Raw genomic sequence first — 25938 nt, 5'->3', positions numbered from 1 at the left:
TGCATACTTGTATGACATTTTATTAACCAAGACTTTGTTTTCCTGTACCCTCATGTAGGGTACTCCACCCCATAGTCTCCCTTGCTTAATATAATCAGTTCTGGTTTTACACAGCTTCATTAGGGGATAACAGTCCCCCCCCCCATCCCTGCTTCATTCTTTCCAACTATCCCTGTGCCCCTGTCCATTGGTGGATCTACCTACTCCTCCTCCTTCCTTCCCTGGACTTCTCCATGTGAGCTAGGTCCAGAGTAGATATTAACGACATCCTGGGGCATGGTGCTGGCAACTGCATCTGCTGCTGGAACGGTGGTATATTATACCCCTGATTTTACTCTCTTCTGTGGACCTTACCTCCCAGCACAGAGTGTCTTTGATGAATGTCTTTCCCTCCCTATCAGCACCTCAGATGCCTGTGCTGCGAATTGAACCCAGGTCATCTGGAGTGCAGTTAGGGCTTTACCCATTTACACTCATTGCATCGGTTCCACAATAGGTTAACAATTCTTGATTAAAATGTTCCGTTGCTTAACATGGACTTGATAAATTATACAGTAACCCTCTACAGTTCAATCTGTTCAGAAAGGAAAATCACGCCTCATCATGAAATGTATCATGCTTGTGTCACAATTCTTTTTAGGTTAAGCTTCTTTTGATCTTAGCATGTCTCTTTGTAGCCTTTTTTCATGATCGTTTTGTAGAATTAACATAACATTGTTATTTCATTTCCGGGAAGTATACAGTAATGTTTTTTTATTAATAAGACCTAAATCTAAAAATATAAGGAGCTTTTCTCTAAATATCACTGATTTGATGTAGGCCTAGCATAAATTACTTGCGCAGGACAGCAGTGAATATCATGAACTGAATTGGGTGAATAAGTTCAGTTTGGCTATATTAATGGGCAGCATTGCTGATAGCATAACAAACAGGAGATGAAATAACACCAAGAAGAAAATGTGAATATGAAAAAGATGCATATTACTATTATAAAAAGTCTAGCATCTGAGATGTCATGGCACCCTTCTGCCATGAAAATCAGTGATTATTGCCAGTGTTAGCTATCTGACAGAAATAGTATTAGGTTAGTAATTGAGAGCAGCTTTATTTGTACAATTTACATAACTAATATAGCTTAAAGCTATAAACAGCTTAATTTGTCAGCATGGCACATGAAGATAGATAAACTTTCCCCACATACAACAAGGTTAATATATTAAACTCCAGATCCTCTCCCTGTGCCCATACTTACTATTTACTCAACAAATACATTGATTCAATGGGAATCCAGAGTGATTTTTATCCCATTTCATCATCTGCTTCAAGCTTCTGTTTTAAGATCTTTGTACGCATATGTGTAGTATTCTGATGTGATGCAAACCCTTTAAGACCTTAGGGTGAGGTATACAACTGTCTTTCAATAACAGTCTGAGAAATAGGCATTTGGCAGTGTAGTCTCCCACCTGTTGTACTTTCTCCCATTGAGTATCTTCTAGTTTCAGATAATCCCTCTTACTCTACAATATAAGTTCTTCAAACTGCCCCTCGTATGATACTATATAATCTCCATATTTAATAAGTCTGGCACTAAATATTGTTCTGTCATATTCCCAGTTGCTCCATAGCATTGTCTGGTTAAATGAGTTGCTCAAGGTCACAGTGCAGGAAAATGAAGGTGGAAAGATTCAAACTCTGTAGCCTTAGCACAGGAAGCATTTTATTAACATGTCCAGGTTTCCTCTGCCACACTAGTTGTAAGTTACTGAATCTTGTATATCTTCTATGGTTTACATGGTAAATAAGTGTGGACTAATCTCTCCATGGGATCAGAGCATCTTCTTAAAATTCATGTCATTATGCTGTGTATCACTTTTGGTTATGCTCTGATTTTGAGTTCTTTAACCAATGTAATCCATCCTGTAATATTATGGATGAGATAAACACTTCTGGTTCTTTTTAAAATTCCTAGTTTGCTCTAAAACATAGGTTTCAACTATGTAATCCATAGTTAACTATTAATAAATAACTTTTGTGATAATTTTGTCCTTTTTGGGGTATTAGTTTTGTTGTTACCTATTCTTCTGTTTTTTTTTTTTTTTTTGTAATCCACAGTTTGTATTTGTTTCTCATTTTTGTAATGGAACCTTTCATGGTCATTATTAAAAACTGGCTTCATACAGTATGGACAATGAAGTTAACAAAGTGTAAAATCATATGCAGGGTCATGTGTATATAAATATAAATACAGAGATATTTATAGATAGACATAGGTATAGATATAGATATAGATAAAATATATGTATTGTATAGTACTGAATGTTTGTTTAACAGTGTTTGTAATGCGTTGGAGCTTTTTTCCCAGAGCCTCCACTGAAAAGGACTTTTTGACTAAACCCAGTTGGACAAACCCTGTAAACAAATGCAAAATAAAAAAAATAAAATATGCAAACAAATGCACACACTTGCACACAAACACACACACACACACACACACACACACACACACACACACACACACACACACGCAAATGAACAGAAACTCAAGGGCATGCAGTTCACCATCGTGATACTTCAAGGACTCATATATGTGGTATTCCTGCCTGCTATTTTTTTAAATGAAAATAAATTTCATTTTACATTACATGGACTGATTAAAAGACTACCAAAGTCCATATTTCTAGCTTTCTTAAAACTAGCTTGAGGAATCTGCTTATTTTTTCATCATCTAATGACATAACAAAAAAGGCATTAGACTAATATACTGCAGTCCATACACTCTTTAATAAGTATAATGATATAATCCAAATACTTTTGTTGTAGTTTTTAGTCATCTTCTTTTATTCAAGACTTGTATGTTTACATGATTATTTGAACTTGTCGTGTTTAACCAGATTTAATTTTCCTATGATTTGCATGGACTTTGGAAATGTCCTCTTTGGGGAAGAGAAATGTTAGTTATTTAATCTATGAGAGAGGTAGTGTTGAGTCAGTTTTATATTGCCTGGACCATAATAGATTAGTGAGCCTTTCTGATAAATGTAAGTAAACAGTCTATGCCTCCAAGAAACCCTGCAGCTAATGTCAATAGAAATACTTAATTTGTAAACATTCCGTTTTGTGCCTTAAGGCAGAGGGATTAGAAAACATGTCAGATAACTTTCATAGTTATAGTGTGGAAACAGACTGCCAGATCTGCTTGTTTCAGTTTTTTCCTCAAATCTTTAAGGCAAGTGATTAGGGAACACCAGAGAGGAGATGGGTGAGTCTGTCATCTGGAGAGCATCTTCTCTAGTGCTAAGAAACAAAACACTGTTTAAATTACTTAGCTTATTACTGACCAATTTTTGCACATTTTAAATACAGTAATAGGTACAAGTGCTTATGAAACTTTTTTTTAAGAACTGCTACATTTTTTGGAAGTAAGGCCTGCAATGTTGTACCATGGGAATGTTTTCCTTCATTGTATTAGCTAATGAGCTACTGTGAGCAGATCAGCTGGACAGCTTAGCATAATGACATTGTTTTAGTGATGCAGCCTCAAACTGAAATATGTATTGTACTGTATTGAACTGGAATGTGAATGTTTTCAAAAATGGCTGAAGGCATACCATTTAATATTATTCTGTAGAATAGCATTTTCTAGAAGTATGTCTGAACTATTGGCAAGGGGCAGGGCTAGGGTTAGCATGCATTAGTAAGCATGGGCAGGAAGGGGCAGAGCTAGGGTTAGCATACATTAGTAAGCATGGGCAGGAAGGGGCAGGGCTAGGGTTAGCATATATTAGTAAGCATGGGCAGGAAGGGGCAGGGCTAGGGTTACCATACATTAGTAAGCATGGGCAGGAAGGGGCAGGGCTAGGGTTAGCATGCATTAATAAGCATGGGCAAGAAGGGGCAGGGCTAGGGTTAGCATGCATTAGTAAGCATGGGCAAGAAGGGGCAGGGCTAGGGTTAGCATGCATTAGTAAGCATGGGTAGAGCTAGGGTTAGCATGCATTAGTAAGCATGGGCAGGAAGGGGCAGTCTAGGGCTAGCATGCACTAGTAAGGACAGGTAGGAAGGGGCAGGACTAGGGTTAGCATGCATTAGTAAAGACAGACAGGATAGGGGCTACAGTTAGCATGCATTAGTAAGGATGGGGAGGAAGGGGCAGGGCTAAGGTTAGCATGCATTAGTAAACATGGGCAAGTAGGGAAGAGGCAGAGATAGGGTTAGCATGTATTGGCAAGCATGGACAGGAAGGGGCAGGTCTAGGTTAGCATGCATTAGTAAGCATGGGCAGGTCTAGGGTTAGCATGCATTAGTAAGGACGTGCAGGAAGCGGCAGGGATAGGATTAGTATGCATTAGTAAGCCTGGGTAGGGCTAGAGTTAGAATGCATTAGTAAGGATGGGCAGGAGGTTACACTCCGTACACCACTAACCCTAACCCTACCCCAACACTAATTTTAACCCTACACATAACCACAGAAAATAGATTCCTAAAACTACATGTACACAAGCTACAGAGACATACATAGCATGCAAAATTAAAGGTGCAAAACACTAAACCGATCCACTTGCCAAGCCATTTCTTTAACCCCCACCTACAAACATTCACACAGAGGCACAGACATGCACACACACACACACACACACACACACACACACACACACATACACACACACACAAACACACACACACACTCCCACCCCAGAGCCAAAACTTTTGGTATGTATAAGATATCTGACATTAACAACCCAAATACTTACTGTCTACTCAGATACACTCCACAAACAGTAGCAGAAATGCACAAACATTAATCTATCTCCTATCTTAATTCTTACTGTAAACCTAACACACATTCACACAAACCACCTAATACTGAAGCTTTTGGTATAACCAAAACTTTCAGCATTAGAAACCAAAACTAACACTTATCTTTCTTAAGGAACACACTTCCTTTATATACAATTGTATATCAAAACATCCAATAACAAAAACATTGATGTCTACCAGTCAAAAAACAATTAAAAAAAAAAACTGAACACAAAAACAAAACAAGTAAAATTCTGTTCTGATCACTAAACCCTAACCCTAATGATTACTAAACACCAAATCTGCCATTTCATTAATTTATTATTTTTTTTTTTGCAAACTAATTTGTGGGTTTATGATGGGGTTAGGTTTACCATACATACATAAGGTAGAGAGGGAGACTTCATAGTTTTGAAAAAACAAAGATTATTTCATTTTTTGCTCCAGGTGTAATTTTATGAAGCATACATTTTAGGCTATCAGTAATGCATGTGACATTCAGTTTTGTTGATGAATGATGGTGTGATATTTTTCAGTCAGATCATCTTATGTATACCCATATACATAAAAAATATATGTAATGCTATTTGTTGATAAAGTTATTAGGAAAAACTAGAGTATTTATCTGTAGTGATTTGCTGCAATGAACTTGCATGAAATTTGCATACATACTTAAATATGTAAAGTTAAAGCATAACAGATGAAAAAAATATCATGAACATTTGTTCATCAACACCAAAGAAGTAATAATGTTTCCTGATTTCTATTTCAGAATTATGGGCTAGAAACTGAGAACCTAAGAACTCTTTCTCATAAGCTGAATGCCTCAGCCAAAAATCTGCAGAACTTCATCACAGGTAGACGGAGAAGTGGCCATTATGATGGAAGAGCCTCACGACGACTTCCAAATGATTTTCTTACCTCTGTGGTTGACCTTATTGGTGCTGCCAAGAATTTACTGGCCTGGCTAGACAGGTAATTGAGGAAAAAACATGCTGGCTTAAAATCAGTACTCATTATATGAAATCCTTTATTTCCTTCTTCCTTTTGATGGCTAATTTTGTATCATGTATTTAGTTACTTTTTGACTTAAAGGCATTGTTGCATTGAAATTTGTTTTGATAAACAGTGAATTTAAACTATAAAGCTCTTTGTTATAACAGTAAGATGCCCATTAGGATCCCCTAATTTAAATTTCAGTTTATATATTCTTAATCTAATCAGTATTTTTTTTACCTGAGACTGACATTTGGGCATTTGCCACTTTGGACTACATGGACATTATTTCTTAGACTCAAAACCTGAGCTCCATAACATTTGCTAGTACTTCCACAAGTAACCTGGACTTCATTAGCTTTAGACGAATAGTAAAAGATTATGACTGTTGATACAGCAGAGGAGCTGTTCAGTCTAAACTCGTGTGAATAATGACTGGCTTCAATAGTAAGGAATTTGTAACCCTAACTATCATTCAGTCTACAGGTTTGAAAAACAGGCCCAGACCCTGAGCAGCTTGTTGGAGGATGAGCTGTTGTACGCACAATCTGTAGTTCATGAAAATCGCTGTCATAATGATGCATCTGTAGTATCACTGTTCTATTGCACCCTGCTGTCTTAACAAATGCTCTGCTTTCTGTTATGATCTAAGGGCTGTCCTTGTTGTTGTTCATCAGTGAATGCTCTTAAAGTAAAATAAATCTATTAAAATGCTTTTCACTATTAACCTCCACTTCTTATAACACACACCCCTCGAAGTCCACCATTACCTGCGCATTTTTTTTTCATTTATTTATTCCTTACAATTCATTTGCTTTTATTTCACTCACTATCACTTGCTTCTACTCTTCTGGAATATATGGGATCTTTAAATTAAAAAAAAATCCTCTAACCATTTTGTACTGTTTTAGTGTTCTTTACTAGGTACTTTTGCAATGTCTCCCAGAGTCCTAAGCTAACTCGTTGGCACAGAGGTAGAGATACTGCCTGTAATGATAGCCACCATCTGTGAAACTAGAGGGCTGATTGGGTTGGGAATATGGGTGGCTAGGGGCTTTCTGACTTTCCTCAGGGGGGCGGGCTAGGCTTCCTCATCATTGTCATGCTCTCTAGCTGAGTATGGTAATCAGAACTATCACACACAGATGTGTGCACATTGTGGGGCTTAGATATTAGCGTTCTGTGCATGTCAGTATGGGTGTGCACATGTTTATTTATTAAAGCAAATCCACCACCCCGGTGGAAATTGTAGGGCATATGGAAAACAATCTAAATAATTTGAAGTGAGTAATGTTTGATCAGGACATTGTTATGTTAGAAATCCTATCAGGTGGTCAGAAAGAGTAGTACTTTCTTATTTTTTACACTAAAAGGACATTATTTATTTAGCTTTGTGTGGTTAGTGGTACTGAATATTTGTATAGGCTTAGTATATGTATGCAGTAAAGTATGCTTCCATGAAAAGGTCTGACTTTATGAGGAACATCATAAATCTAGGAGGATCAAGGATAAATCTCAGGGCAAAAAGCATAGCATTATTCCTATTTCATAGCAGTTGAGGAGTATGTTGCGAAGGAACACAATAGGATTTAGTAAATTTTCAAAAACACCTGTGTTCTTTCATTCATCTTCTTAACCTGAAATTCTATGTTGCCACCTAATTTATTAATTTTCTTGACCTTGAGTTGTCTAAAGAGACAGTGAGTAGAAGTAATATAATAAAGATCTAGAGGGAAAAATAGCAAGTAATCCATTTCTGGACTTTAATAGTATGTAATACTTTTACATTCAGAAAAAAATGAGGTAAACTATAAATGGTCTGAACAAGATGATTAGCAAAGAGTGATGGTGAGTTTACCAAAGAAATGGATTCACTTAAAAGTAATATTTCTGAGAGAGTCTATTGTTAGAGGTAGCAATCCAAAGTTTTGGTGTTGCAGCTTGATTGCCTTTGAATCATGTAGGTTACAACAGCACTAGTGGACTAAACCACCCAAAACTAGTTAATAGAAAATTGGGTATGAGGTGATGAGTGAGCATGGTCCCGCTCACTGCCATGCAGCATTATTCAGTTCTTACCCTTTAAATCATATAGGGCAAATACAATTCAAAAAACTGATTCAAAGTAAAGCAATAGCCTACAAGTGCAATGCTTCACTTTCCTAGTTTGGTATGGTGCTTTCTCCAGCAAGGATACACAGAAACACACTGAAAATGACTCTTGATTTGCAATACAACAAAGAAAATCCCATATAAGTGTGGCTGCTCACATAGTGACTGGTCTAAATGACGTCAAGTGAGTATCACTCAGTTCTCTTTCTCTTAAAATAAAAAGGGTAAATAAAGTGCAGAAAACTGAGTTAAGACAAAATTATGTTATAACACTACTCAGTAATAGGTTCATAGGTTCATAGGTAGGTACTAGGCTATTGGCCTTAGAGCCTATATAAGCCTAGCCAAATGTACCCTGGCTTTCACCACCCAAGAAAATTATTTTCCTGTGCCACTGTCAAGCAGAGCCACAGAAGTGATCCCCGGGGTGAATTTCCTATCTCCTGTCCAATCATCAAGATTTTTCTTGAAGAGTGCTAATAAGGAGCTTTGTTTGATATAGATAGGTAGTTTGTTCCAGAGTATGGGAAGTCTCTGGGACAGGAATCTATCCCTCCAGCATGTTCTGTTTATTGTGGTGACGAGGTTTAGGTCCCTAGAGCATGTAGCTCATAGGGATTGGGATTTCTTTAAGTGGAGCATGTCTTAAAGCTCTGGGTTTGACATAGCTTTGTGTGTTAGGCAGAGATCGCCTCTGAGTAGGCGATATGCAACGGAATAAAGCTGCAGTTTTTTGAGATGGTCTGCATAGGGCATCTCTTTGAGGCCGGTAATCCTCTTTGTGAGGTATTTCTGTGGGAACAATGACCTCTTTTTTCCTGGATGAGAAACCTTTTGTGATGAGGTGTGCCACATAGGATTTCCTGACTACTGTGGTGATGTGATTATCAAAGGAGAGACTACTGTCCACCTGTGTCCCAAGGTCTCTTATCACACTTTCGGTGTTAAGTAGACTACCACCTATGTGGTAGTTTATGGGTACTGAGTTTTTACCAAAAGGGATGACAATGCACCTTTTGGCATTGAGCTTGACGCCATGGCTTTGACACCAGGCATCTGTCTCAGCGAGGCCCTTTTGTAGGATGCCCACATCTTTTGGAGTTTTGATTATGGCTCCTAGTTTGCAGTCATCTGCGAACTTCATTAGCCAAAGACCTTCTGTGTTGGCCTGTACTTCAGAGAAGTAGACACCAAACAGGAGAGGACCCAGGACTGAACCCTGTGGTACTCCACTTGTCACTGGTCTGAAGTTGGATTTGGAGTCTGCTACTTTCACAGTGTGGGTTTTGTCAGTGAGCCAGTTGGCAACCCATCTTGTGACATAGGGATTTATACCTAGTTTAGTGAGTTTATCTATAATTCCAGAGTGGGGGATGGTGTCGAAAGCCTTGGCGAGATCTAGATAGGCTGTGTGAGCCACCTTACCCTCATCTACGGCTTTGGTGACTGCTTCAAAGAAGTCTTTCAGGTTTAGGAGACATGATCTGCCTTTTACAAACCCGAACTGGGTGGGGTCCTGAGTTTGGAGATTACCAATGTCATTGTTTATAAGTTCCATGATGATACGCTCCATAGCCTTGCAGACAGGCTCGTTAGGCTAATGGGGCAGTAGTTTCCGGGGTCTGTGGTGGCTCCCCCTTTCTGGAGTGGGATAACTGTTGCTGTGCGCCATTCAGTGGGCACATAGCCTGAGGTGAGGCTATGATTGAACATGGTACTTAGGTGGGGTGCCAGTTCGTTCTGTAGTTCATGTACAACACAGCCTGCGATGTCGTCAGGTCCCATGGATGCTGTGTTCTTGGCTTTGGAGAGTGTGTTTTTTACCTGTGTAGCCGTGATTACAGGAACTTTGCATTCTTCTGGTATAGAGATGGGCCCTTTAGGGGATGACAGAGGGGTAAAGTTAGCACTGAACCTATCTGCCAGGATGTTGGCAATATCAGTTGGTTCTGTATATTTAGTGCCATTATGCTGTAACTCAGAGCAGATCTGAGTGTTGCCATTGAGATTCTTGACATAGCTATAGAATGCTTTGTGGTTGTCTTTAGAGTCAGTGGCAATTTTGTTTACATAACTAGCTTTGGAGGATTTTATAAGGGATCTCAGCTTCTTACTGAGGCTGACCAGGGAGTTTCTCCAATCATGGGATTTTACTCTTTTTTGCAACAGTTTCTTCCTTCTGTTGTAGAGTTTGTTTATAGCAGGGGACCACCAGATTGGCTTCCTTTTTTTGGAGGATAGCATCTTGGTTCTGTTAGGGATTGCACGATCCCTGCACTCGTGTAAGTGCTTATAAAGTGCATTTGTGTAGGATTCAGCAGTCATACCTCTATTGTCCATCAGCATGTGTGTCGTGAAGTTTACCACTTCTGTCTTAAGAAGCGTAAAGTTGGCTTTGGAGAAATTTTTTACTGTGGTTTCCCTAATGGGGGTAGGGTGGGGGAGGGGTGTGGATGTCTAGGGTGATTAGCTTGTGGTCGGATCTGACCAACGAGGAATTGACCTCTGGTGTGGAACACCCGTTGCCCATGTTGGTAATAACCAGATCTAGGATATTGCTACCCCTGGTGGGGGTGTGAATAAGTTGATCCATGGCATTGGAACCTTCTTTATTGGATAAATATACCCCAGGTAGAGCATAACAAAAAACACATTATTACTTTGGATTGAATCCACAGCACGAAAACTCATGAAAGTGAGAGAATCAGCCTGGAGGACATAAAAAGCCTAAAATGACACATAGTCAAGTGTAAAGAAACTAGAAACAAATGTCAAAAAAAGCAAATCAAATTCACTAAGGAAAAGTATTATTTACATTTCCTAAACAAAAAGAAACACATATCTAAACTTTCAGGAATATCACTAAAAATTGCTTGGCAACATAAAATAATCAAAAAATAACAAATGTAATTTTTCAACATACTTCGACATAGCTAAAACATTTGCTAATCATTTCAAGTGCATAATTGTAAAGTGTCCAAATTGCACCAAGGCAGTAAATAAGCATCATACCTATGAATGTATAACTGGCACCGAGCCTCAGAGTTCGAATTCTCTTTTAACTGAATAACGTATAAGACACCTAAGAGCCTAATCAATAGAATTAAAGATTATAGATTACCTTTTGTGGATAACTTGTGATCTATATACCTAAAAGAACTATCACATGCCATAGCATACCTAATAATTCTAGGCTATTTTCTATTACTGTAGAAAGAATCATGGACATATTACTTTAATGGTTAAGCGAGCCTATACTCATTCTAAGTGAAAAGAAAACCAAACTCTAGATTTTGGACACACTTTGAAACTGCCTTAACCGCAAGCACATTGACTATAAAAGTGATTTTTGCCCCATGTGTATGCTGACCACCAACATTTTCACAAATGAATTCTGTCCATTTGCTCCTTATACTAGGTATTCCCAAAATACAGGAAAGAGACATCCAAAAGGGTAATCATTCATGCCCCTATGAAGGTTGCTTGTGTCCTTGCTAATATCCTAGCAATAAGTGTTTATCAGGTACACCCTAACCCTCTCTTGGGTGGAAGAGGTGTGACTTGTACTTGAAAGGGAATCACAGTGCTCTACCTGTGTGAGTATGAGCTCTGGCACACTCATGATGAAACTACCACCATAGCAGCTGGGTGGCCACATGCTGATCCTCGACCGTTCTTTTCATTGTTGACCCCCTAAGGCATTGTGGAATTGGATGGCCCCAGGCTGCCCCTTTTCTCCCTGGGTGAGCACATCCATCCTAAACACTCCAGCTCAGTTGGGAGTTCTAACTCTCATACAGCTATGTGATTTATTTTCATCTGGTAAGTATTGATTAAAACAAATATGTCATACTGCTGTGTGCTACACCAGAGATGGTTTAATGTCATTTTTGAGTAAACGTTAGCTGGGAATATTTCATTTTGTTTTTCCCAGTCATAATGAGGCATTTGGGGTACTATACACTGGTGTGTGAAAGGAGGTAAATAAGGTGAAAGTTTTGCGATCTTATTATATGCTGCTAATTTGGAAACTATTTTTAAGGTTACCAGTTGCTATGGGTCCATATAAGAGTTAAAGGAGAAGCAAACATTAGCATATATTCACTCTGAACTTGGAAGCAGGCATAGTTTATTCTATTGATGACTCTGATATCCCTATTAATGTCTTTGGTAGTGCTCTGACCATGTTATTTGAATGTGATGCTGCTACCAGCTGTCACTTACAGATATTTCCAGAACTGAGCAGTTTTTCTAAATTTTAATGTGTGTAGCATCACCAGGACTGCTGTTGTTATGTGCAAGATTTCCAAAAAGAAGATATTCTAGTCTTTTTTTTCTTTTCATTTAGTACTAGGTTAGTATGTTACAACCAAGTTACTGAATGAGCTTTACATGTATAATGTAAACGTTTGTGAGTTTCTTGTCTTAGGCGGGAAAGCATGAGCATTAGAGTACTGGATACATTGATTTCCATTTCTGTGTTCTTGCATGTGGTTTCAGAAAATGAAACAAAAATGACCATGTATATAGCCTTATGGAACACAGGAACATAGGAAGCAATCATGGGGACCATAAGGTGTCTAACCAAACACACCTATAGGTAGACACACTTATAAGTTCATACTATCCTTTTCAAGTGCATTATAGCACTCAGCTCTTAGACTGAGTAGGGCCTGACATGAAAACCCTATAGTAAATTTTGTGTGAACCCATCCATCCATTAAGACTACCCTTAAAGTTAGCCAAAGGAAAACTTTGTTTGACCTGTAGTAGTAACTCATTCCATAGACTGGGAATAAACTGAGTTAGTAAACAATCCTTTCAGCAAATTTTATTTAGTTGTTGGCAAGTTTAAGGTCTGTAGTGTGGGTCTTTGCAGAGCCACTGGTTTTAAAAAGAAATAGCAGGTTTCATAGGATTAGGTCTTTCACGAATCAAGAATTGAGACATAAATCACCTCAGAACAGTCAGTGTAGGGTATTGAGTGTAAGAAGAGTTGTGCTGATCCCTCAGGATAGTTGAATAATTTCAGGTCTTTAATTTAAATTTACTTGGTCAGATATCTTTGAATCCTTTCCAGATGAACAATATGCTAGGTTTTATAATACCAGACAGGGCATTGTATTTGATAATGGCCTGATTAAAGATGAATACAGTGGAATGATGACTTCTTTGGATATGGAGACTATTCTTGGAAATTATCTGAGATAGATAGAAGGATCTCCTGATTCTGGTGGAAACATGATAACTGAATGAGAGAGACGGAGACAGAGAGAGACATAGTTGTACACATGTGTATCTAGGTCTCTTATGACAGTGTCTATCTGCAGAGCAGTAACATTTATAATGTATGATGTGGGAGCAGCATTTTGCCAAATGTTACTATGCTACACTTTTTTAAATTTACTTGAAATCATTTTCAAGCCTCTTGAACCTTGCTGGTGCTATTTAATATCAGTGGTTGAACAGATAATATTAACCAGCTTGCAGTCATCAGGAAACAGGGCAGCCAAACTTTTGGGATATGGGCTTAGACATCCAAAATAAATGCCAAACAGGAGAGTACCCAGCACAGATCTCACTAGTTACCATTATTTTTTGTTGAGAAAGGGTACCAATTATGTTCGCAACTAAACATATATTTGATAGGCAATTTGCAATCCAATGGACAATGTAGGGTCTTACTTTGCATTTGTCTTATTTTTTGTTAATGCCAACATATACTGTGTGGTTAAATGGTAGTTTTGTTTTTAGCCTTTGATGGAGATTTTAAGACTTTTAGAGGAAACATCTTTTTTGGGACAGTGAAGGAAACCGTGGGGATAGGTGGGGAAAAGATAGCACTAAATGTGCCTGCTTAATATAGTGACTTTATCACTGGGATCAGAATTTTTGATATTGTTATAAATTAGTATGTTGCATTCCTGGACATTATTCCTTATTTTCCTGGCATAACTTAAGAAAGATTTGCTCATCCTTTGCTATCTGTAGCAACCTTAAGCTTGCATTCCACTTTACATTTTCTGCTAATGTTCTTAAGTGATTTGCTGGCATGTCTCATTGTAGTCTTGAGGGACTGGAGATGTTTTACTATTCACTTCTTTTGTTATACAGTTTATTAATTTGGGAATTGCACCAGAGAGGTTTATTCCTGAATTTACCAATATATATCTAAATTAGAAGGACACTAATATTTTTATGCAACTGTTTAGGTGCTGGTAAAGGTTGGAGGTGAATGCTGCAGCTCTCTATGTAGGGACTTTTTGGACAGGACATCTGAGAATTTTCCATCAGTCATGTACACACTGAAGTAGGTTTGTACTGGAAAAGTCCCAAAAATGTTTCATTTGGTGGTGAGGTGGTACCACTAGGACTGGTGGAGAAATGACTGAATTTCCTTTATATGTCTCTAGGGATAAGGAGATACAGGCTGGGGTGCAGAGAGGTGCTAAGGTAGTAAGGACTAAGTCAAGGATATTAGAACATCTAGTCAGTAGTTTTATTTGCTATTAATGATGTTTAAGTAATTTACATGATATCTAAGGAATAATGATGGGGTCTATAGTTAACAATGAAGTAATAGTTGGTTTTGTTAAGGGTTATTTGGAGCTCTAGAAGCTCCAGCTCTGGTTTGTGGGTAATTTAATGTGAGGTAATATGTCTGAGAAGCACAGATTCTCCCCCATAGTTTATCATAATGCCCAAAGGCATAATAGATGTAAACTGTGGTATAGTGAGTGATTGTTGTCGCATTGAAAATATCTCTATAACTACACAAATATTAATGTGTCTGAGTTGCAGGAGAGCCTTAAGTTCTGGCATCTTTTGTGTTGAGTAGTACTATTGTGATGTTGCCCATGTACCTCTGTGTTTCTTAAACATTTTCATCTCTTGCAGGTTGTGCTATCAATTGGTAGAAGTAATAAACAGTTGGCAAGCATAAGACATTTACTACATTGCCTTGCAATATTTGATGCAATCAAACTGACCACAGACGGGGTGAGAACAGGCTGTTGAGTCAGGCTGCTAAAAGGTTGGTGGAGACGAGCTGGTTGTTTTACTCAAGGATTGTAGAGTGACTATCATAGTAGATCTTGAAGGTTTATAGATGATCTATTTAGGGTCATACTCTGAAGTTAGATTAGATGGTAGCTAATCTACCAGTACCTACTAAAAAGGCAGAATTAGTCTGCATTGTACAAAGATTAATGATAATCTCACTCAACAACGTTGAAGAGTTGCAACTCCTAGTACTATACATGTTATATGACCATAGTACTATATAGGTCACTTGCACACATTACAGAACAATTGCTAGGTGGCTTTTGTATGGACCACAAAATGACAACTAAGCGCTAACACGGAACTAGCTATTCACAGAGCTAAAGTTAAGACTGATGTTGAACACAACGTCCAGGCTTATTTACCACAAAACAGCACAGCAGCAGTGCCAATTTCAGTGCTTTAATGAGATGAAATATTGGTCAGTAAGTTAAGATAAAAAAAGAAACAATGATTTTAAATGAATGTAATAAGGCCCAAGTAAATTCAAACAGAATAATACAACAAAGCAGAAATACAGAAGGCAGTGAAGATATATCATCTGCAACGTGGATGAAGAGGAATCCTTACCTGTTGTACACTAGACACTTGTGCTGATTACCCAAAAAAGATTGAAATTGCTTTTTTGCTGCTGTTGCATTAGTGGAAATGAGTACCAAACTGAGCAAGCCTCTGGTTATTTAATGCCTCTAAGACTTTGCCCCAGCGGAAGCAAGCCAATCAAAATCCAACTAATATCACCGCTGAGAAGCTGGTCAGTCAAGTACAGACACTCTTGCTGGAACTTAATCTGAGGTAGCTGTCACATGGAATTGTCTACTGTCAGCATAGCCTGGAACATACAGACCTGGTCCTAGTAAGCCAATGAATTGGTAGGATCAGATGGAACTAGGCTTTGTCGACTTCTTCTTCTTCTTCTTCTCTGCAGTTTTCCCTTCCCTTTGAAGAAGTACAACACTAAAGATCCTATTATAAATACCACCCGTTATTCCCAGGCAGTCTCCCATGCAAATACTGACCAGGCCTAATGCTGTTTAGCTCTGGTATTTTCAGGTCCTACATTCATATTGTCAGATATGTTTTGCCATACCTCTGCCATTGTCCTATTTTGGATGTTAGTAGAGAAACAGCAGATTACCGAGCTGCAACACGGTGGTCCGTTAAACATGCAAAATAGGCTTGAATGTTTTACTATGTCAAAAATTTTAGGAAAGTCAACAAACAGTGTGACTCTTGGAAAACCTGTCATGGTGTATGGCTACATATTCCACAAGTATCAGCTAGATGCATTCTGTAAACCATATTTAAAATGATATGAAACCGATATAATGAGAGCTTGTTAACTGCCAGAAGTTATCTGAGCATGTTTGATAACGGCTGAATGCAGAAGGATAAAAAACAGCACTTAGGATCTTTTCATGGCTGAGCAGGATATGCTGAGGGTTTGTTTAGTGAGGTGTTCATGAACTGCAGCTGGGTAAGAAGAAGAATTTGGGGGAACTCAAGCCATTGCAGCTGTTTTAAGGCAAGACAGTGATCGGATTTATACGAGTGATTATTGGCAAATCGAGTAATGCTGTTATAGGTTTGCTCCGGTTTGATTATAAGGGAAGATTGTAGAAATGTTAGCATAGGAGAGTCGTATAGAAGATAAGGTAGGAGAAAAGCCTGAGCAAGAGCAGATTTGGAGTTAGAGGCAAGGAATTTTTTGTTTCTATAGAGAAGACCTATTTTTTGATTTGTCTGTTTAATACACTGTTGGATATGGAGGTCAAATTCTAATATATCATCAATTATGATACTCAGAAGTTTAGTGTGTGAATCTGCTTTGATAGGGGTATTGTCATGTGATGAGATGGGAAAGATAGTTTTATGGTGAGAGAGAGAGACTTAGGGAGGAAAAGCAGAAGTTTATTTTTTTAGGGTTTAGGATGAGCTGGTTCACAGTTAGCCATTGTTCGACTTTTTGAAATGTGTTTTGAATGATAGAGTGGTGGTGATCGATGTCATCAGAACAGGAGATAAGGGTAGAGTCATCTGCGTATTGTATTAGGGAGGAGGAGTTACAGAAAGAGTGGAGGTTGTTTGTGAAGATGCTGAAATGAAGATATCAGAATAGAGCCCTGGGCAACGCCATCTGAATAGGTAAAGAAAGGAGAGCAGTTAGAAAGCCATCTGACTGACTGTAGTCTATTGGAAAGGTAGTTACCAGAGAACAGCAGAGGAAGAGAGGTTGAGATCATCTAGTTTAGTTAGTAGTTTAGAATGAGAGACGGTGTCAAAAGCTTTTGAGAGGTCAAGAAAAAGACATGATACCAGTAGGTTTTTGTCTCTGGCCTCTGTAACAGTATGTGTAAAAGAGAAAAGGCCAGTGGATGTGCTATGGTTTGGTCTGAAGCCATGTTGAGTGGGGGTCAGAAAGTTTTTGTCAGATAGTTTAGAAGCTGTTTGTATATGTACTTTTCTAAGATTTTAGACCGAGAGAATGGCTATGGGCCTATAATTTGATGTATCGTGGAGTTACCTCCTTTATGTAAGGGTATGGTGTAGTAAGATTTGCAGATGTCAGGAACAGTAGATTCTTTAATTGTCCTATTTATGAATATGGAGACAGGGTAGGCTATTGAGTGAGCTGTGAGTTTAAGAAAGAGAGGGGAGGGGTTATCAGCAGGGGGAGGCATGGTTTTAGTTTAAGCAGAAGAGATTTAATAAAAACAGAGAGGATAGGATTTAGAGAAAAAAAGTAATGGTATCTGTGCTCTTAGGAGTGGTGGTGGGTAGATTTGTACTTTGGTCAGTAGGAGTTAATTTGCAAATAGATTCTATGAAATGAGTTTCACAGAGTGGCAGTTTCTTGAGGAGTATTGTTGGGATAGGGGCTTGGGGTTGTGGGTCTTCATAAATTAATGGCAGCCATTAGGTTACTTTCAGTCCGAGCTCCACAGCAGCTTTTCCGTGGGCATTACCTGTAGATTAACACCCTACTGGTGAATGTTCTTTCTCCAGTCAGGATACTGACCTACAGTTCACCCATTCTCAAAACATTACTATGAATGCTCTTATTTTGCTTGACGAAGAACTTTACTGTTTGACAGATTTCTATATAGATATAACCTTTATAAGTCTCTTCTATTTATTATAACAGTTTTCTTGTGGCATTTCCTTATTCGTTGGGATTTCAGTGATTGCTGCATTAAACATTTTTGAAGTAGTTTCTCACTTGTACACCTCATACATGTGTATGTGATACACATGCCGTATACATGTCTATGTGATACACGTGCCGTATACATGTGTAAGTGATACACGTGCCGTATACATGTGTATGTGATACACGTGCCGTATACATGTGTATGTGATACACATGCCGTATACATGTGTATGTGATACACATGCCGTATACATGTCTATGTGATACATGTGCCGTATACATGTGTATGTGATACACGTGCCGTATACATGTGTATGTGATACACGTGCCGTATACATGTGTATGTGATACATGTCCCGTATACATGTGTATGTGATACACGTGCCGTATACATGTGTATGTGATACACGTGCCATATACATGTCTATGTGATACACGTGCCGTATGCATGTGTATGTGATACACATGCCGTATACATGTCTATGTGATACATGTGCCGTATACATGTGTATGTGATACACGTGCCATATACATGTGTATGTGATACACGTGCCATATACATGTGTATGTGATACACGTCCCGTATACATGTGTATGTGATACACGTGCGGTATACATGTGTGTGTGATACACGTGCCGTATACATGTGTATGTGATACACATGCCGTATACATGTGTATGTGATACACATGCCGTTTAATAATACCAGATGTTATTGATGGTATTATGGTCACAAAAGGCTGTATCTTGCTTTGGGCAGTCACTCAAACAGCCTTGTCCCCCTACTTCTGTGGTAGTCTGCCACTAAGGAGGAATAAAGAGGCATGTGTGCCCAGACAGCTTACGTGGGTAGCAAACAAATAAAACAAAGTAAAATAAATAAAGTAGATATATAGGTTGATATACAAAGACATTTATAGAGAGATAGACAGACAGATAGGCAAATAAAAAAATTAACTAAATATTTGTGTCAAGTCACTGTTAAACTGATTAGCCAACTTGTGTGGATTCAGGAAAAGCCCTTTCATTCTTCTCTTTCGCCCATTCACCTTCCAGAAGCAGTGCTACAGGTTGTGCTCATGCCACCAGAAGTGTAAGCTGATAGCTTACATTTGTGCCAGTTAGTCAACACCAATGCTGGCATAAACACGCACTCAAGGAATCTCAGTCTCTTCTGCAACACAAATAGAGCATGTTGGGAGATGGTGGGGATATATCACTGAGAAGTCAGCTTCTATGGAACCATCTTCCACTCCATAGAAAGCAAAGCATTTCTCTTTCTCCATTCAAATGTAATTTGGATGAGTTGATGATTTATCACCAATTCTCCCCCAGGATTAGCACATGGACAGGAGTGATATGTAAATGTTCCAACATATCCTTGTTCTGCCCATCTCTGGATTATTTGGATACAAAATGTAAAGGCTAAAAGCTGTCATGGGAATATAGATCTAGGCTTATTAAGATGCTCACAGATCAAAGCCTAGTAAGTACCTATGAACCTTTGAACCTATAAAGACTTACCAGAATTATTAAATGGAGTAAAGAGAAGCAAAGTGAGGTATGGTGGTACCACTTGCATACCTATTGCCTCCCATGCAAGCCTGTTAAACTGATAGCCTACTTTCTGATACATGAATTTTTACAGTTTGTTTAAAAAAAAATCATTTCTAAAGTCTTAGCATGCATTAACATCTGAGACCTTTGTACATCCTATGTAAAAGAAGGAAACATTTTTATACAAAATGACCAAGTCATGATCTATTTATAGTGTCGAAACAAGGATTCCTTCAGGACTATGTTGGACACAATGGTATCCACCTCTGCTGCTCACAAACACTGCTTCAGCAGAGTTGAACATGCAGTTTCATTTTAGTTCTTTTTTCTTTTTTTGTTCTTTTTGTCAGCTCATATATCTTTCATTCCCAGGCCAAGTGCTAACAAATCATTAGGACCTAAGCCTGGAGACACAACATTATACATGGCCCATTTTCTGTCCCTCAGATGAATGAGAGAACCATGATGAAGCTGCATAATACTGACCTTAACATCATAACTTACCTCAGTCCATATGACTGTATATGTTTATGACTGCACCACAATAAAGCTCATTATTGTTTTATATGTTCAGATGACATAAGCAGGTATGCAGACACCACATCCAAACACATGATGAACTTATGGTTTATTGATTGTCATTAATTTTTAATATCAATTAATTGATTATAATAATTAGTTGGCATTATTTAGTAAACAGTATTTTACTTGAAACAGAAAAACATTGTGAATGCATAACCTAAAATTAAAACAAGAAAACATAGAAAAAGGTTAATGTTGTTCATATAGATAGATAGATAAAATATACAATGGTTGTTAGTAGGCCAGAGGTATCATTTACTGCAATACAACTTTTTATTCCATATTCTTTTTAAAGAAGAGCATCTCAATGCACTTTTTGCTTTTCAGAGATCTGTTACAGCATTTATATCACGCTATCAAAAGATGAAAATAGCGACTGCTATTTCATCTAACCTAAAATATCTAAACCACATAATATCGAACATTCAGAACAGCGAATTTTTTTCCCCAAGGAAAAAAATCACTATTCTGAAACACATACACACAACACAAGCACACCTAAACAACATCAATCCACACACATACATTTATAATCCTACAACTATCCCTACACTAAACTGTACATACACTACTATCTATCCACTTACCTTAACCCAAACCCTAACCCTAAGGTCTGTCACTATTGCACACTCACCTAACCCGCACCCTAACCCTAACTCACTTAACCCGCCCCTAACCCGCGCCCTAACCCTAAGTCACCTAACCTGTGCCCTAACCCTAACGACCACATAATCACACACTTACCTGAACCTGATCCGTAACTTTCCACCACAGCACAAAAAATAGCGAAGCCACAGAACCGGCCAACCGAATTCTTTCCCTAGTTAAGAATTCTGTGTTCTGCAGCTTCACTATTTTTAGCGTTCGCTCAAAACGGGTCGATATTAGAACATTCGAAGTTTTAAAACTTCGATGTTCTGATATAGACCCCTGTAACAGACCCCACATTTTTCACCCTCTAAGAGATGTGTTGGAGATGAGCACCATGGCTTAATAAATATTACTCATGCTGCCTCTTTCTTTTTCAGCTTAATGACACGTGCATCTTATCAACTTATAACTAAAGGTTTGTGCTTGAACTGTTACCCATTTAACCAAAAAAGACAGCTTTTCTTTCAAAGAACAGAATGATGTTTTGGGCTGACATTTTACTAATTTTAATTTTCTTGTCAGTATAAGCATTATTATTATTTCTTGTCAGTATAAGCATTATTATTATTATTTATATTATTTGTAAAGAAAAGCAATTCTAGCTGAAGCACTTAAAGATTAATCTGGTTAACCTAAATAGCCATCATACTGTAGGTTTCTTAACTTGTATTAGAATAAAGCTTTTAGTGTAGTGCCGCCTTCGGTAATACACTACTTCACTTTTACATGTTATTTAAATCTGTTTAACATTATGTATTAACTGAAAGTTAATTCCATGGGTATGTGCTTGTAAGGTAGGTAAGATTAGACTGGCATGTGATACTCTGTCAGAATGAAATCAAGAACACTAAAAAATAGAAGAATATGTAAACATGTTTTCTCAAACAAAATGAGGGAGGCCGTTCCATTTGTAGATTTTTTCATCAAAGCAGCGATTTTGTGGCTTGTTTACTTAAATCTCTGTTGTGTTAGTATTTATACGGAAATCATTGTATACTAGAGATTAGAGTTTTCTTCTTTTCCCCACGATTGGGAGCCCACCCCCCGACATGAGGAAAACATATTATTTATTTTCTGCCCTGATCTCCAATTTTGGTGTGTTTCTAGTGCAGATATGTGTGTGTGTGTGTGTGTGTGTGTGTGTGTGTGTGTGTGTGTGTGTGTGTAAGTATGTATGTTGGGGATGTGTGTGCATGCTTGTTTGTGTGTGTGTGTGTGCGTGTGTGTGTGTGTGTGCGTGTGTGCGTGTGTGCGTGTGTGTGTGTGTGTGTGTGTGTGTGTGTGTGTGTGTGTGTGTGTGAAAGGAACTGTTGGATGTTATTGTGTTTTACATGTCATGATTTAATGTTTTGGACTTCAGTGCATTGAGTCTCATCAGACATCTCTTCATACATCAGCTGAATAATGGATGTAATGTTAGAAGTAGAGAAAAAATTACATTTTTAAAGCTTCACCTGTTTGTGTGGCATGAAGAAACTGAGCTTTGAACTGTTCTATATATTCACCACCTGCAGACTGTCTTCCTCAGATTTGTTTATTTGGTCAAGGTATGCTTTAATGATTATTTTTTTACTACATTTCTTTTATCTAACTAAGGTGAAAAGTAATAAACATATTTAAAATAGCCAAAGTGGTTTTGCTATTTATGTAAGGCTACTGGGTAGTATTAAGAAAAATGTTCAGCTTTACCCAAAGTTATGTGGCCAAGCAATTAATATATTTATGGAATGGGGTATGAGGGAGTAGTCTCAGACACAGAGAGGTTTAGGAAGCCAGGACCTGTTCAAAAGTATAGTTTTAGGTGTTTTTCTATGGCTAACATTTTGTTCAATGTAACTAACTAACTAACTAACTAACTAACTAACTAACTAACTAACTAACTAACTAACTAACTAACTAAATAACAACACATCACTTGTAGAAATGCTGTTTTATTAAATGTAGGGAAAGATTGCTTCTCCTTGCATTGTGTTAAAGAACAGATCACACCTGTGTTTGAAATGTTAGAACCATGTTGCTTTCATATGAAAAATAATACAGTCAGTGCCATCAGGATATATTGTTCCTATGTATGTCTTTCCAATGAGCCTTCAAATTATCAGTCCTCCAAAAGCCATGTCCATTCATCTCCTTATCCTGCATAGTCCCCAGTGAAGGGAAGATCTGGCGGAGAGATGCCATCATGCAGATAGCCTCAGCAGTTGGTTGTGTCCTGCAAGCATTCTAGCAATGAGGATATATTTATTAAGGCCTAGGCCTTTATGATGGGCTGAGGACAGGTGACCCACATCACTGTGGGAATCACACTGACCTGTCTTTTGTAGATGCAGATTGCCATGACCTTGTGATGATTGCTACCAGTGAAGTGTCTAGGTGGCCAAATGCCCACCTCACTGGAACACTTCTTTTAGTGGCACTCCTTCAAGGGACTGTGGCACTGCGCAGTCCCTGGCTGTGCCATATTCCCAGAATGAGTATACCCATCCTTCCTTGAGAGCTCTATAATGCTCCAAAGCCATTAATTTATCTGTGGTCACTTATGCCCTTTGTGTCACAAGACCTGGCTAGTGCTAACAGAGGCCAGACTCTTTACTCATATGCTATGGGCTATCCACTAGTGTGTTGCTTTTGTGATGGTTTAGAAACTACCGCAGTAAGACTGGTCAAAATCATCTTGCATTAGTGTCTCTTTTTTTGCTTACTGCCGTTGGTAAATCAGAAGCATTAAGAATCTGAGTCTCATTTTGCTTCCACTTACTGATACCCTGAAAACCACAGGTTAGCTTGCCAGTAACAGTCTTGATACAAGTCCTCCCTTTATTGAGAGGTAAATATTGTCACAGTGCAATGTTACCAATGTGTGCTTTCTCTTCTTGGTAGCCTATTGTAACAGACTTCAAAAGTTTCAATTTAATTTAAAGCAATCAGAGACTTGAAAAAGAAATTCAGACCATGGGGGTAAGGGAAGACTTTATGAAGTGGGTTATCTGAATGCATATTAATGGAACTTGTCTCGGTTTTAAATAGTACACCTATAGTTATTATGGGTGAGCTACTTTAAGGACATAATGGAAGGAACAAGGTTGCTAGGGAGAGGACGTAAGTGCAAAGAGCACAATTACACTGTGGAAGAAGTCTAGGACAGTATGTGTGCTATGGCAACACATTGTGAAATGGGATGGAAATGGACTTCCTAATGGACTAAGGTATAATGAAGAACTGCAAGGAATTTCACTTGGCAGTTGGCATAGATAATCGTAATTCCTGTGGTACAAAGTAGTGACTTGGACTGATTTACTCATTTATTTAGGTCTTGTGGTGCCTTGGACAGATTTCCTGTGGTACAAAGTTTGATACCTTAAACGTTCATTTGCTTTCTGTGTGACCCTGAACAAGTCACTCAACCAGACATTATTCCTGGGTCACCCCTGAAAAGGGAATGTGTGTCCAATGGGCCTACCTGGAATGGAATTATTATTATTATTATTGTTATTATTATTATTATTATTATTATCATCATTATTATATTACCTGCAGAAAGGGAAAAGTTATATCTGAATACCTGTAAAAGACAGTTATGGTTTGCCAGGCCAGGAGTCTGTATAATGTGACATTCTGATGCTTACAAATCTAAATAACTTGTTTTTTTGTCAAACAAAACTATCATAGCCATGTTTTTTCAAATGACATGCTATAATCTGTTAAGATTTGCAGGGCTGGTAATTTTCTTAAACACATACTGCACAAAATAATAAGTGATTTTTCTATGTATTCTGATCCAAACCCATATCACACTGTAGCCTCTAATGTGGGTGTAAGCTTAGGTTCATAGGTAGGCAGTAGGCTATCAGCCCAAGGGCCTACGTAAGCCTAGCCAACAAGGTTCCCTGGCTTACTCCACCCAAGAAAGTTATTTTCCTGTGCCACTGTCAAGTAGAGACACAGAAGTGATCCCCGGGGTGTATTTCCTATTTCCCATCCACTCATCAAGATTTTTCATGAAGAGTGCTAATGAAGGACTTTGCTTGACATACATGGGTAGCCTGTTCCAGAGTATGGGAAGTCTCTGGGACAGGAATCTATCCCTCCAGCATGTCCTGTTTATTGTGGTGACAAGGTTTAGGTCCCTAGAGTGTGTAGCTCGGAGGGATTGGGATTTCTTTAGGTGTTACATGTCCAACAGCTCTGGGTTTGACATAGCTTTATATATGCTTTATGCACATACTGCATTTCTTTCATTATTAAGTATGTAGCTGGGAACACTTAGTTTTCCTTATGCTGTGTCTATTGTATTTAACTTTTTATCATGCCTAAAGGCCACATAAACTGTACCTTACTGTTTATTTATTTAATCAATCAATCCATCAATCAGTCAATTAGATAAGCTGGTGCTTCTCAAGCCATTATCAGTCATGACCCAGCCCACAAGAGCAGGGTAAAAGTAAGTTATATATTTACTGTAGCCAATCAACTAAAATGTTTTTGGAAGGCTGGGAAAATGGAAGGCTCCAGAGACAGATGACATTTGCAAATTTCCACATTTATGATGACAATGTGTCAGGACAGAATGAAGAAACCATGAGGCAGAGATCTTGTCATTAAGTCACAATATGCCTTAACCCTTTTAGTGAAGGCAGTTGTTTTTCTTTCACTGTGCATGGTATTTGCACCTTGTTTAGTAATATTAATCATTAAATGAACAACTGTGCATAATATGGAATTTGTACATTGTACTTTGCAGAGGTAAGCTTCCTGCTGCTGTTTTATAGCCTACAATAAATACATGTTGATGTTACTAGTATATAGTTGAACTTTCAGATTTTGTTTATGCAAAATTAACATTTTCAGTTGCACTGTGACACATATTATTTCAGTATAATCAGTGAAGGCTTTAATATGTAGCTGTACATTATCTGATAACAGACAACCAGCATAGCTGTTAAGTAGTTAAAGAAATGGGGCAAATAATCAGACAATACTGATCCTCCCCATATCTCTCATCCTCTTGGAACAAGAAATCTGGACCAAGC

General features: G+C 38.2%; 1 protein-coding gene across 1 annotated transcript in view; it reads left to right on the top strand.

The window, feature by feature from the left end:
* LOC122789837 (connector enhancer of kinase suppressor of ras 2-like) overlaps positions 1–25938 on the top strand; it is a 2725661-nt gene that overhangs the window by 1430363 nt on the left and 1269360 nt on the right. Inside the window, exon 3 of the mRNA XM_044057275.1 lies at positions 5570–5772. Coding sequence (XP_043913210.1) covers positions 5570–5772 — 203 coding nt within the window. The remainder of the gene's footprint in view (positions 1–5569; positions 5773–25938) is intronic.

This window comes from Protopterus annectens, chromosome 15.part0, assembly GCF_019279795.1.
Source record: "Protopterus annectens isolate FY-2018-M chromosome 15.part0, PAN1.0, whole genome shotgun sequence".
Taxonomy (NCBI): Eukaryota; Metazoa; Chordata; order Ceratodontiformes; family Protopteridae; genus Protopterus; species Protopterus annectens.
Note: the sequence above shows the minus strand (reverse complement) of the source record. Positions and strands in the feature narration are given on the sequence as shown.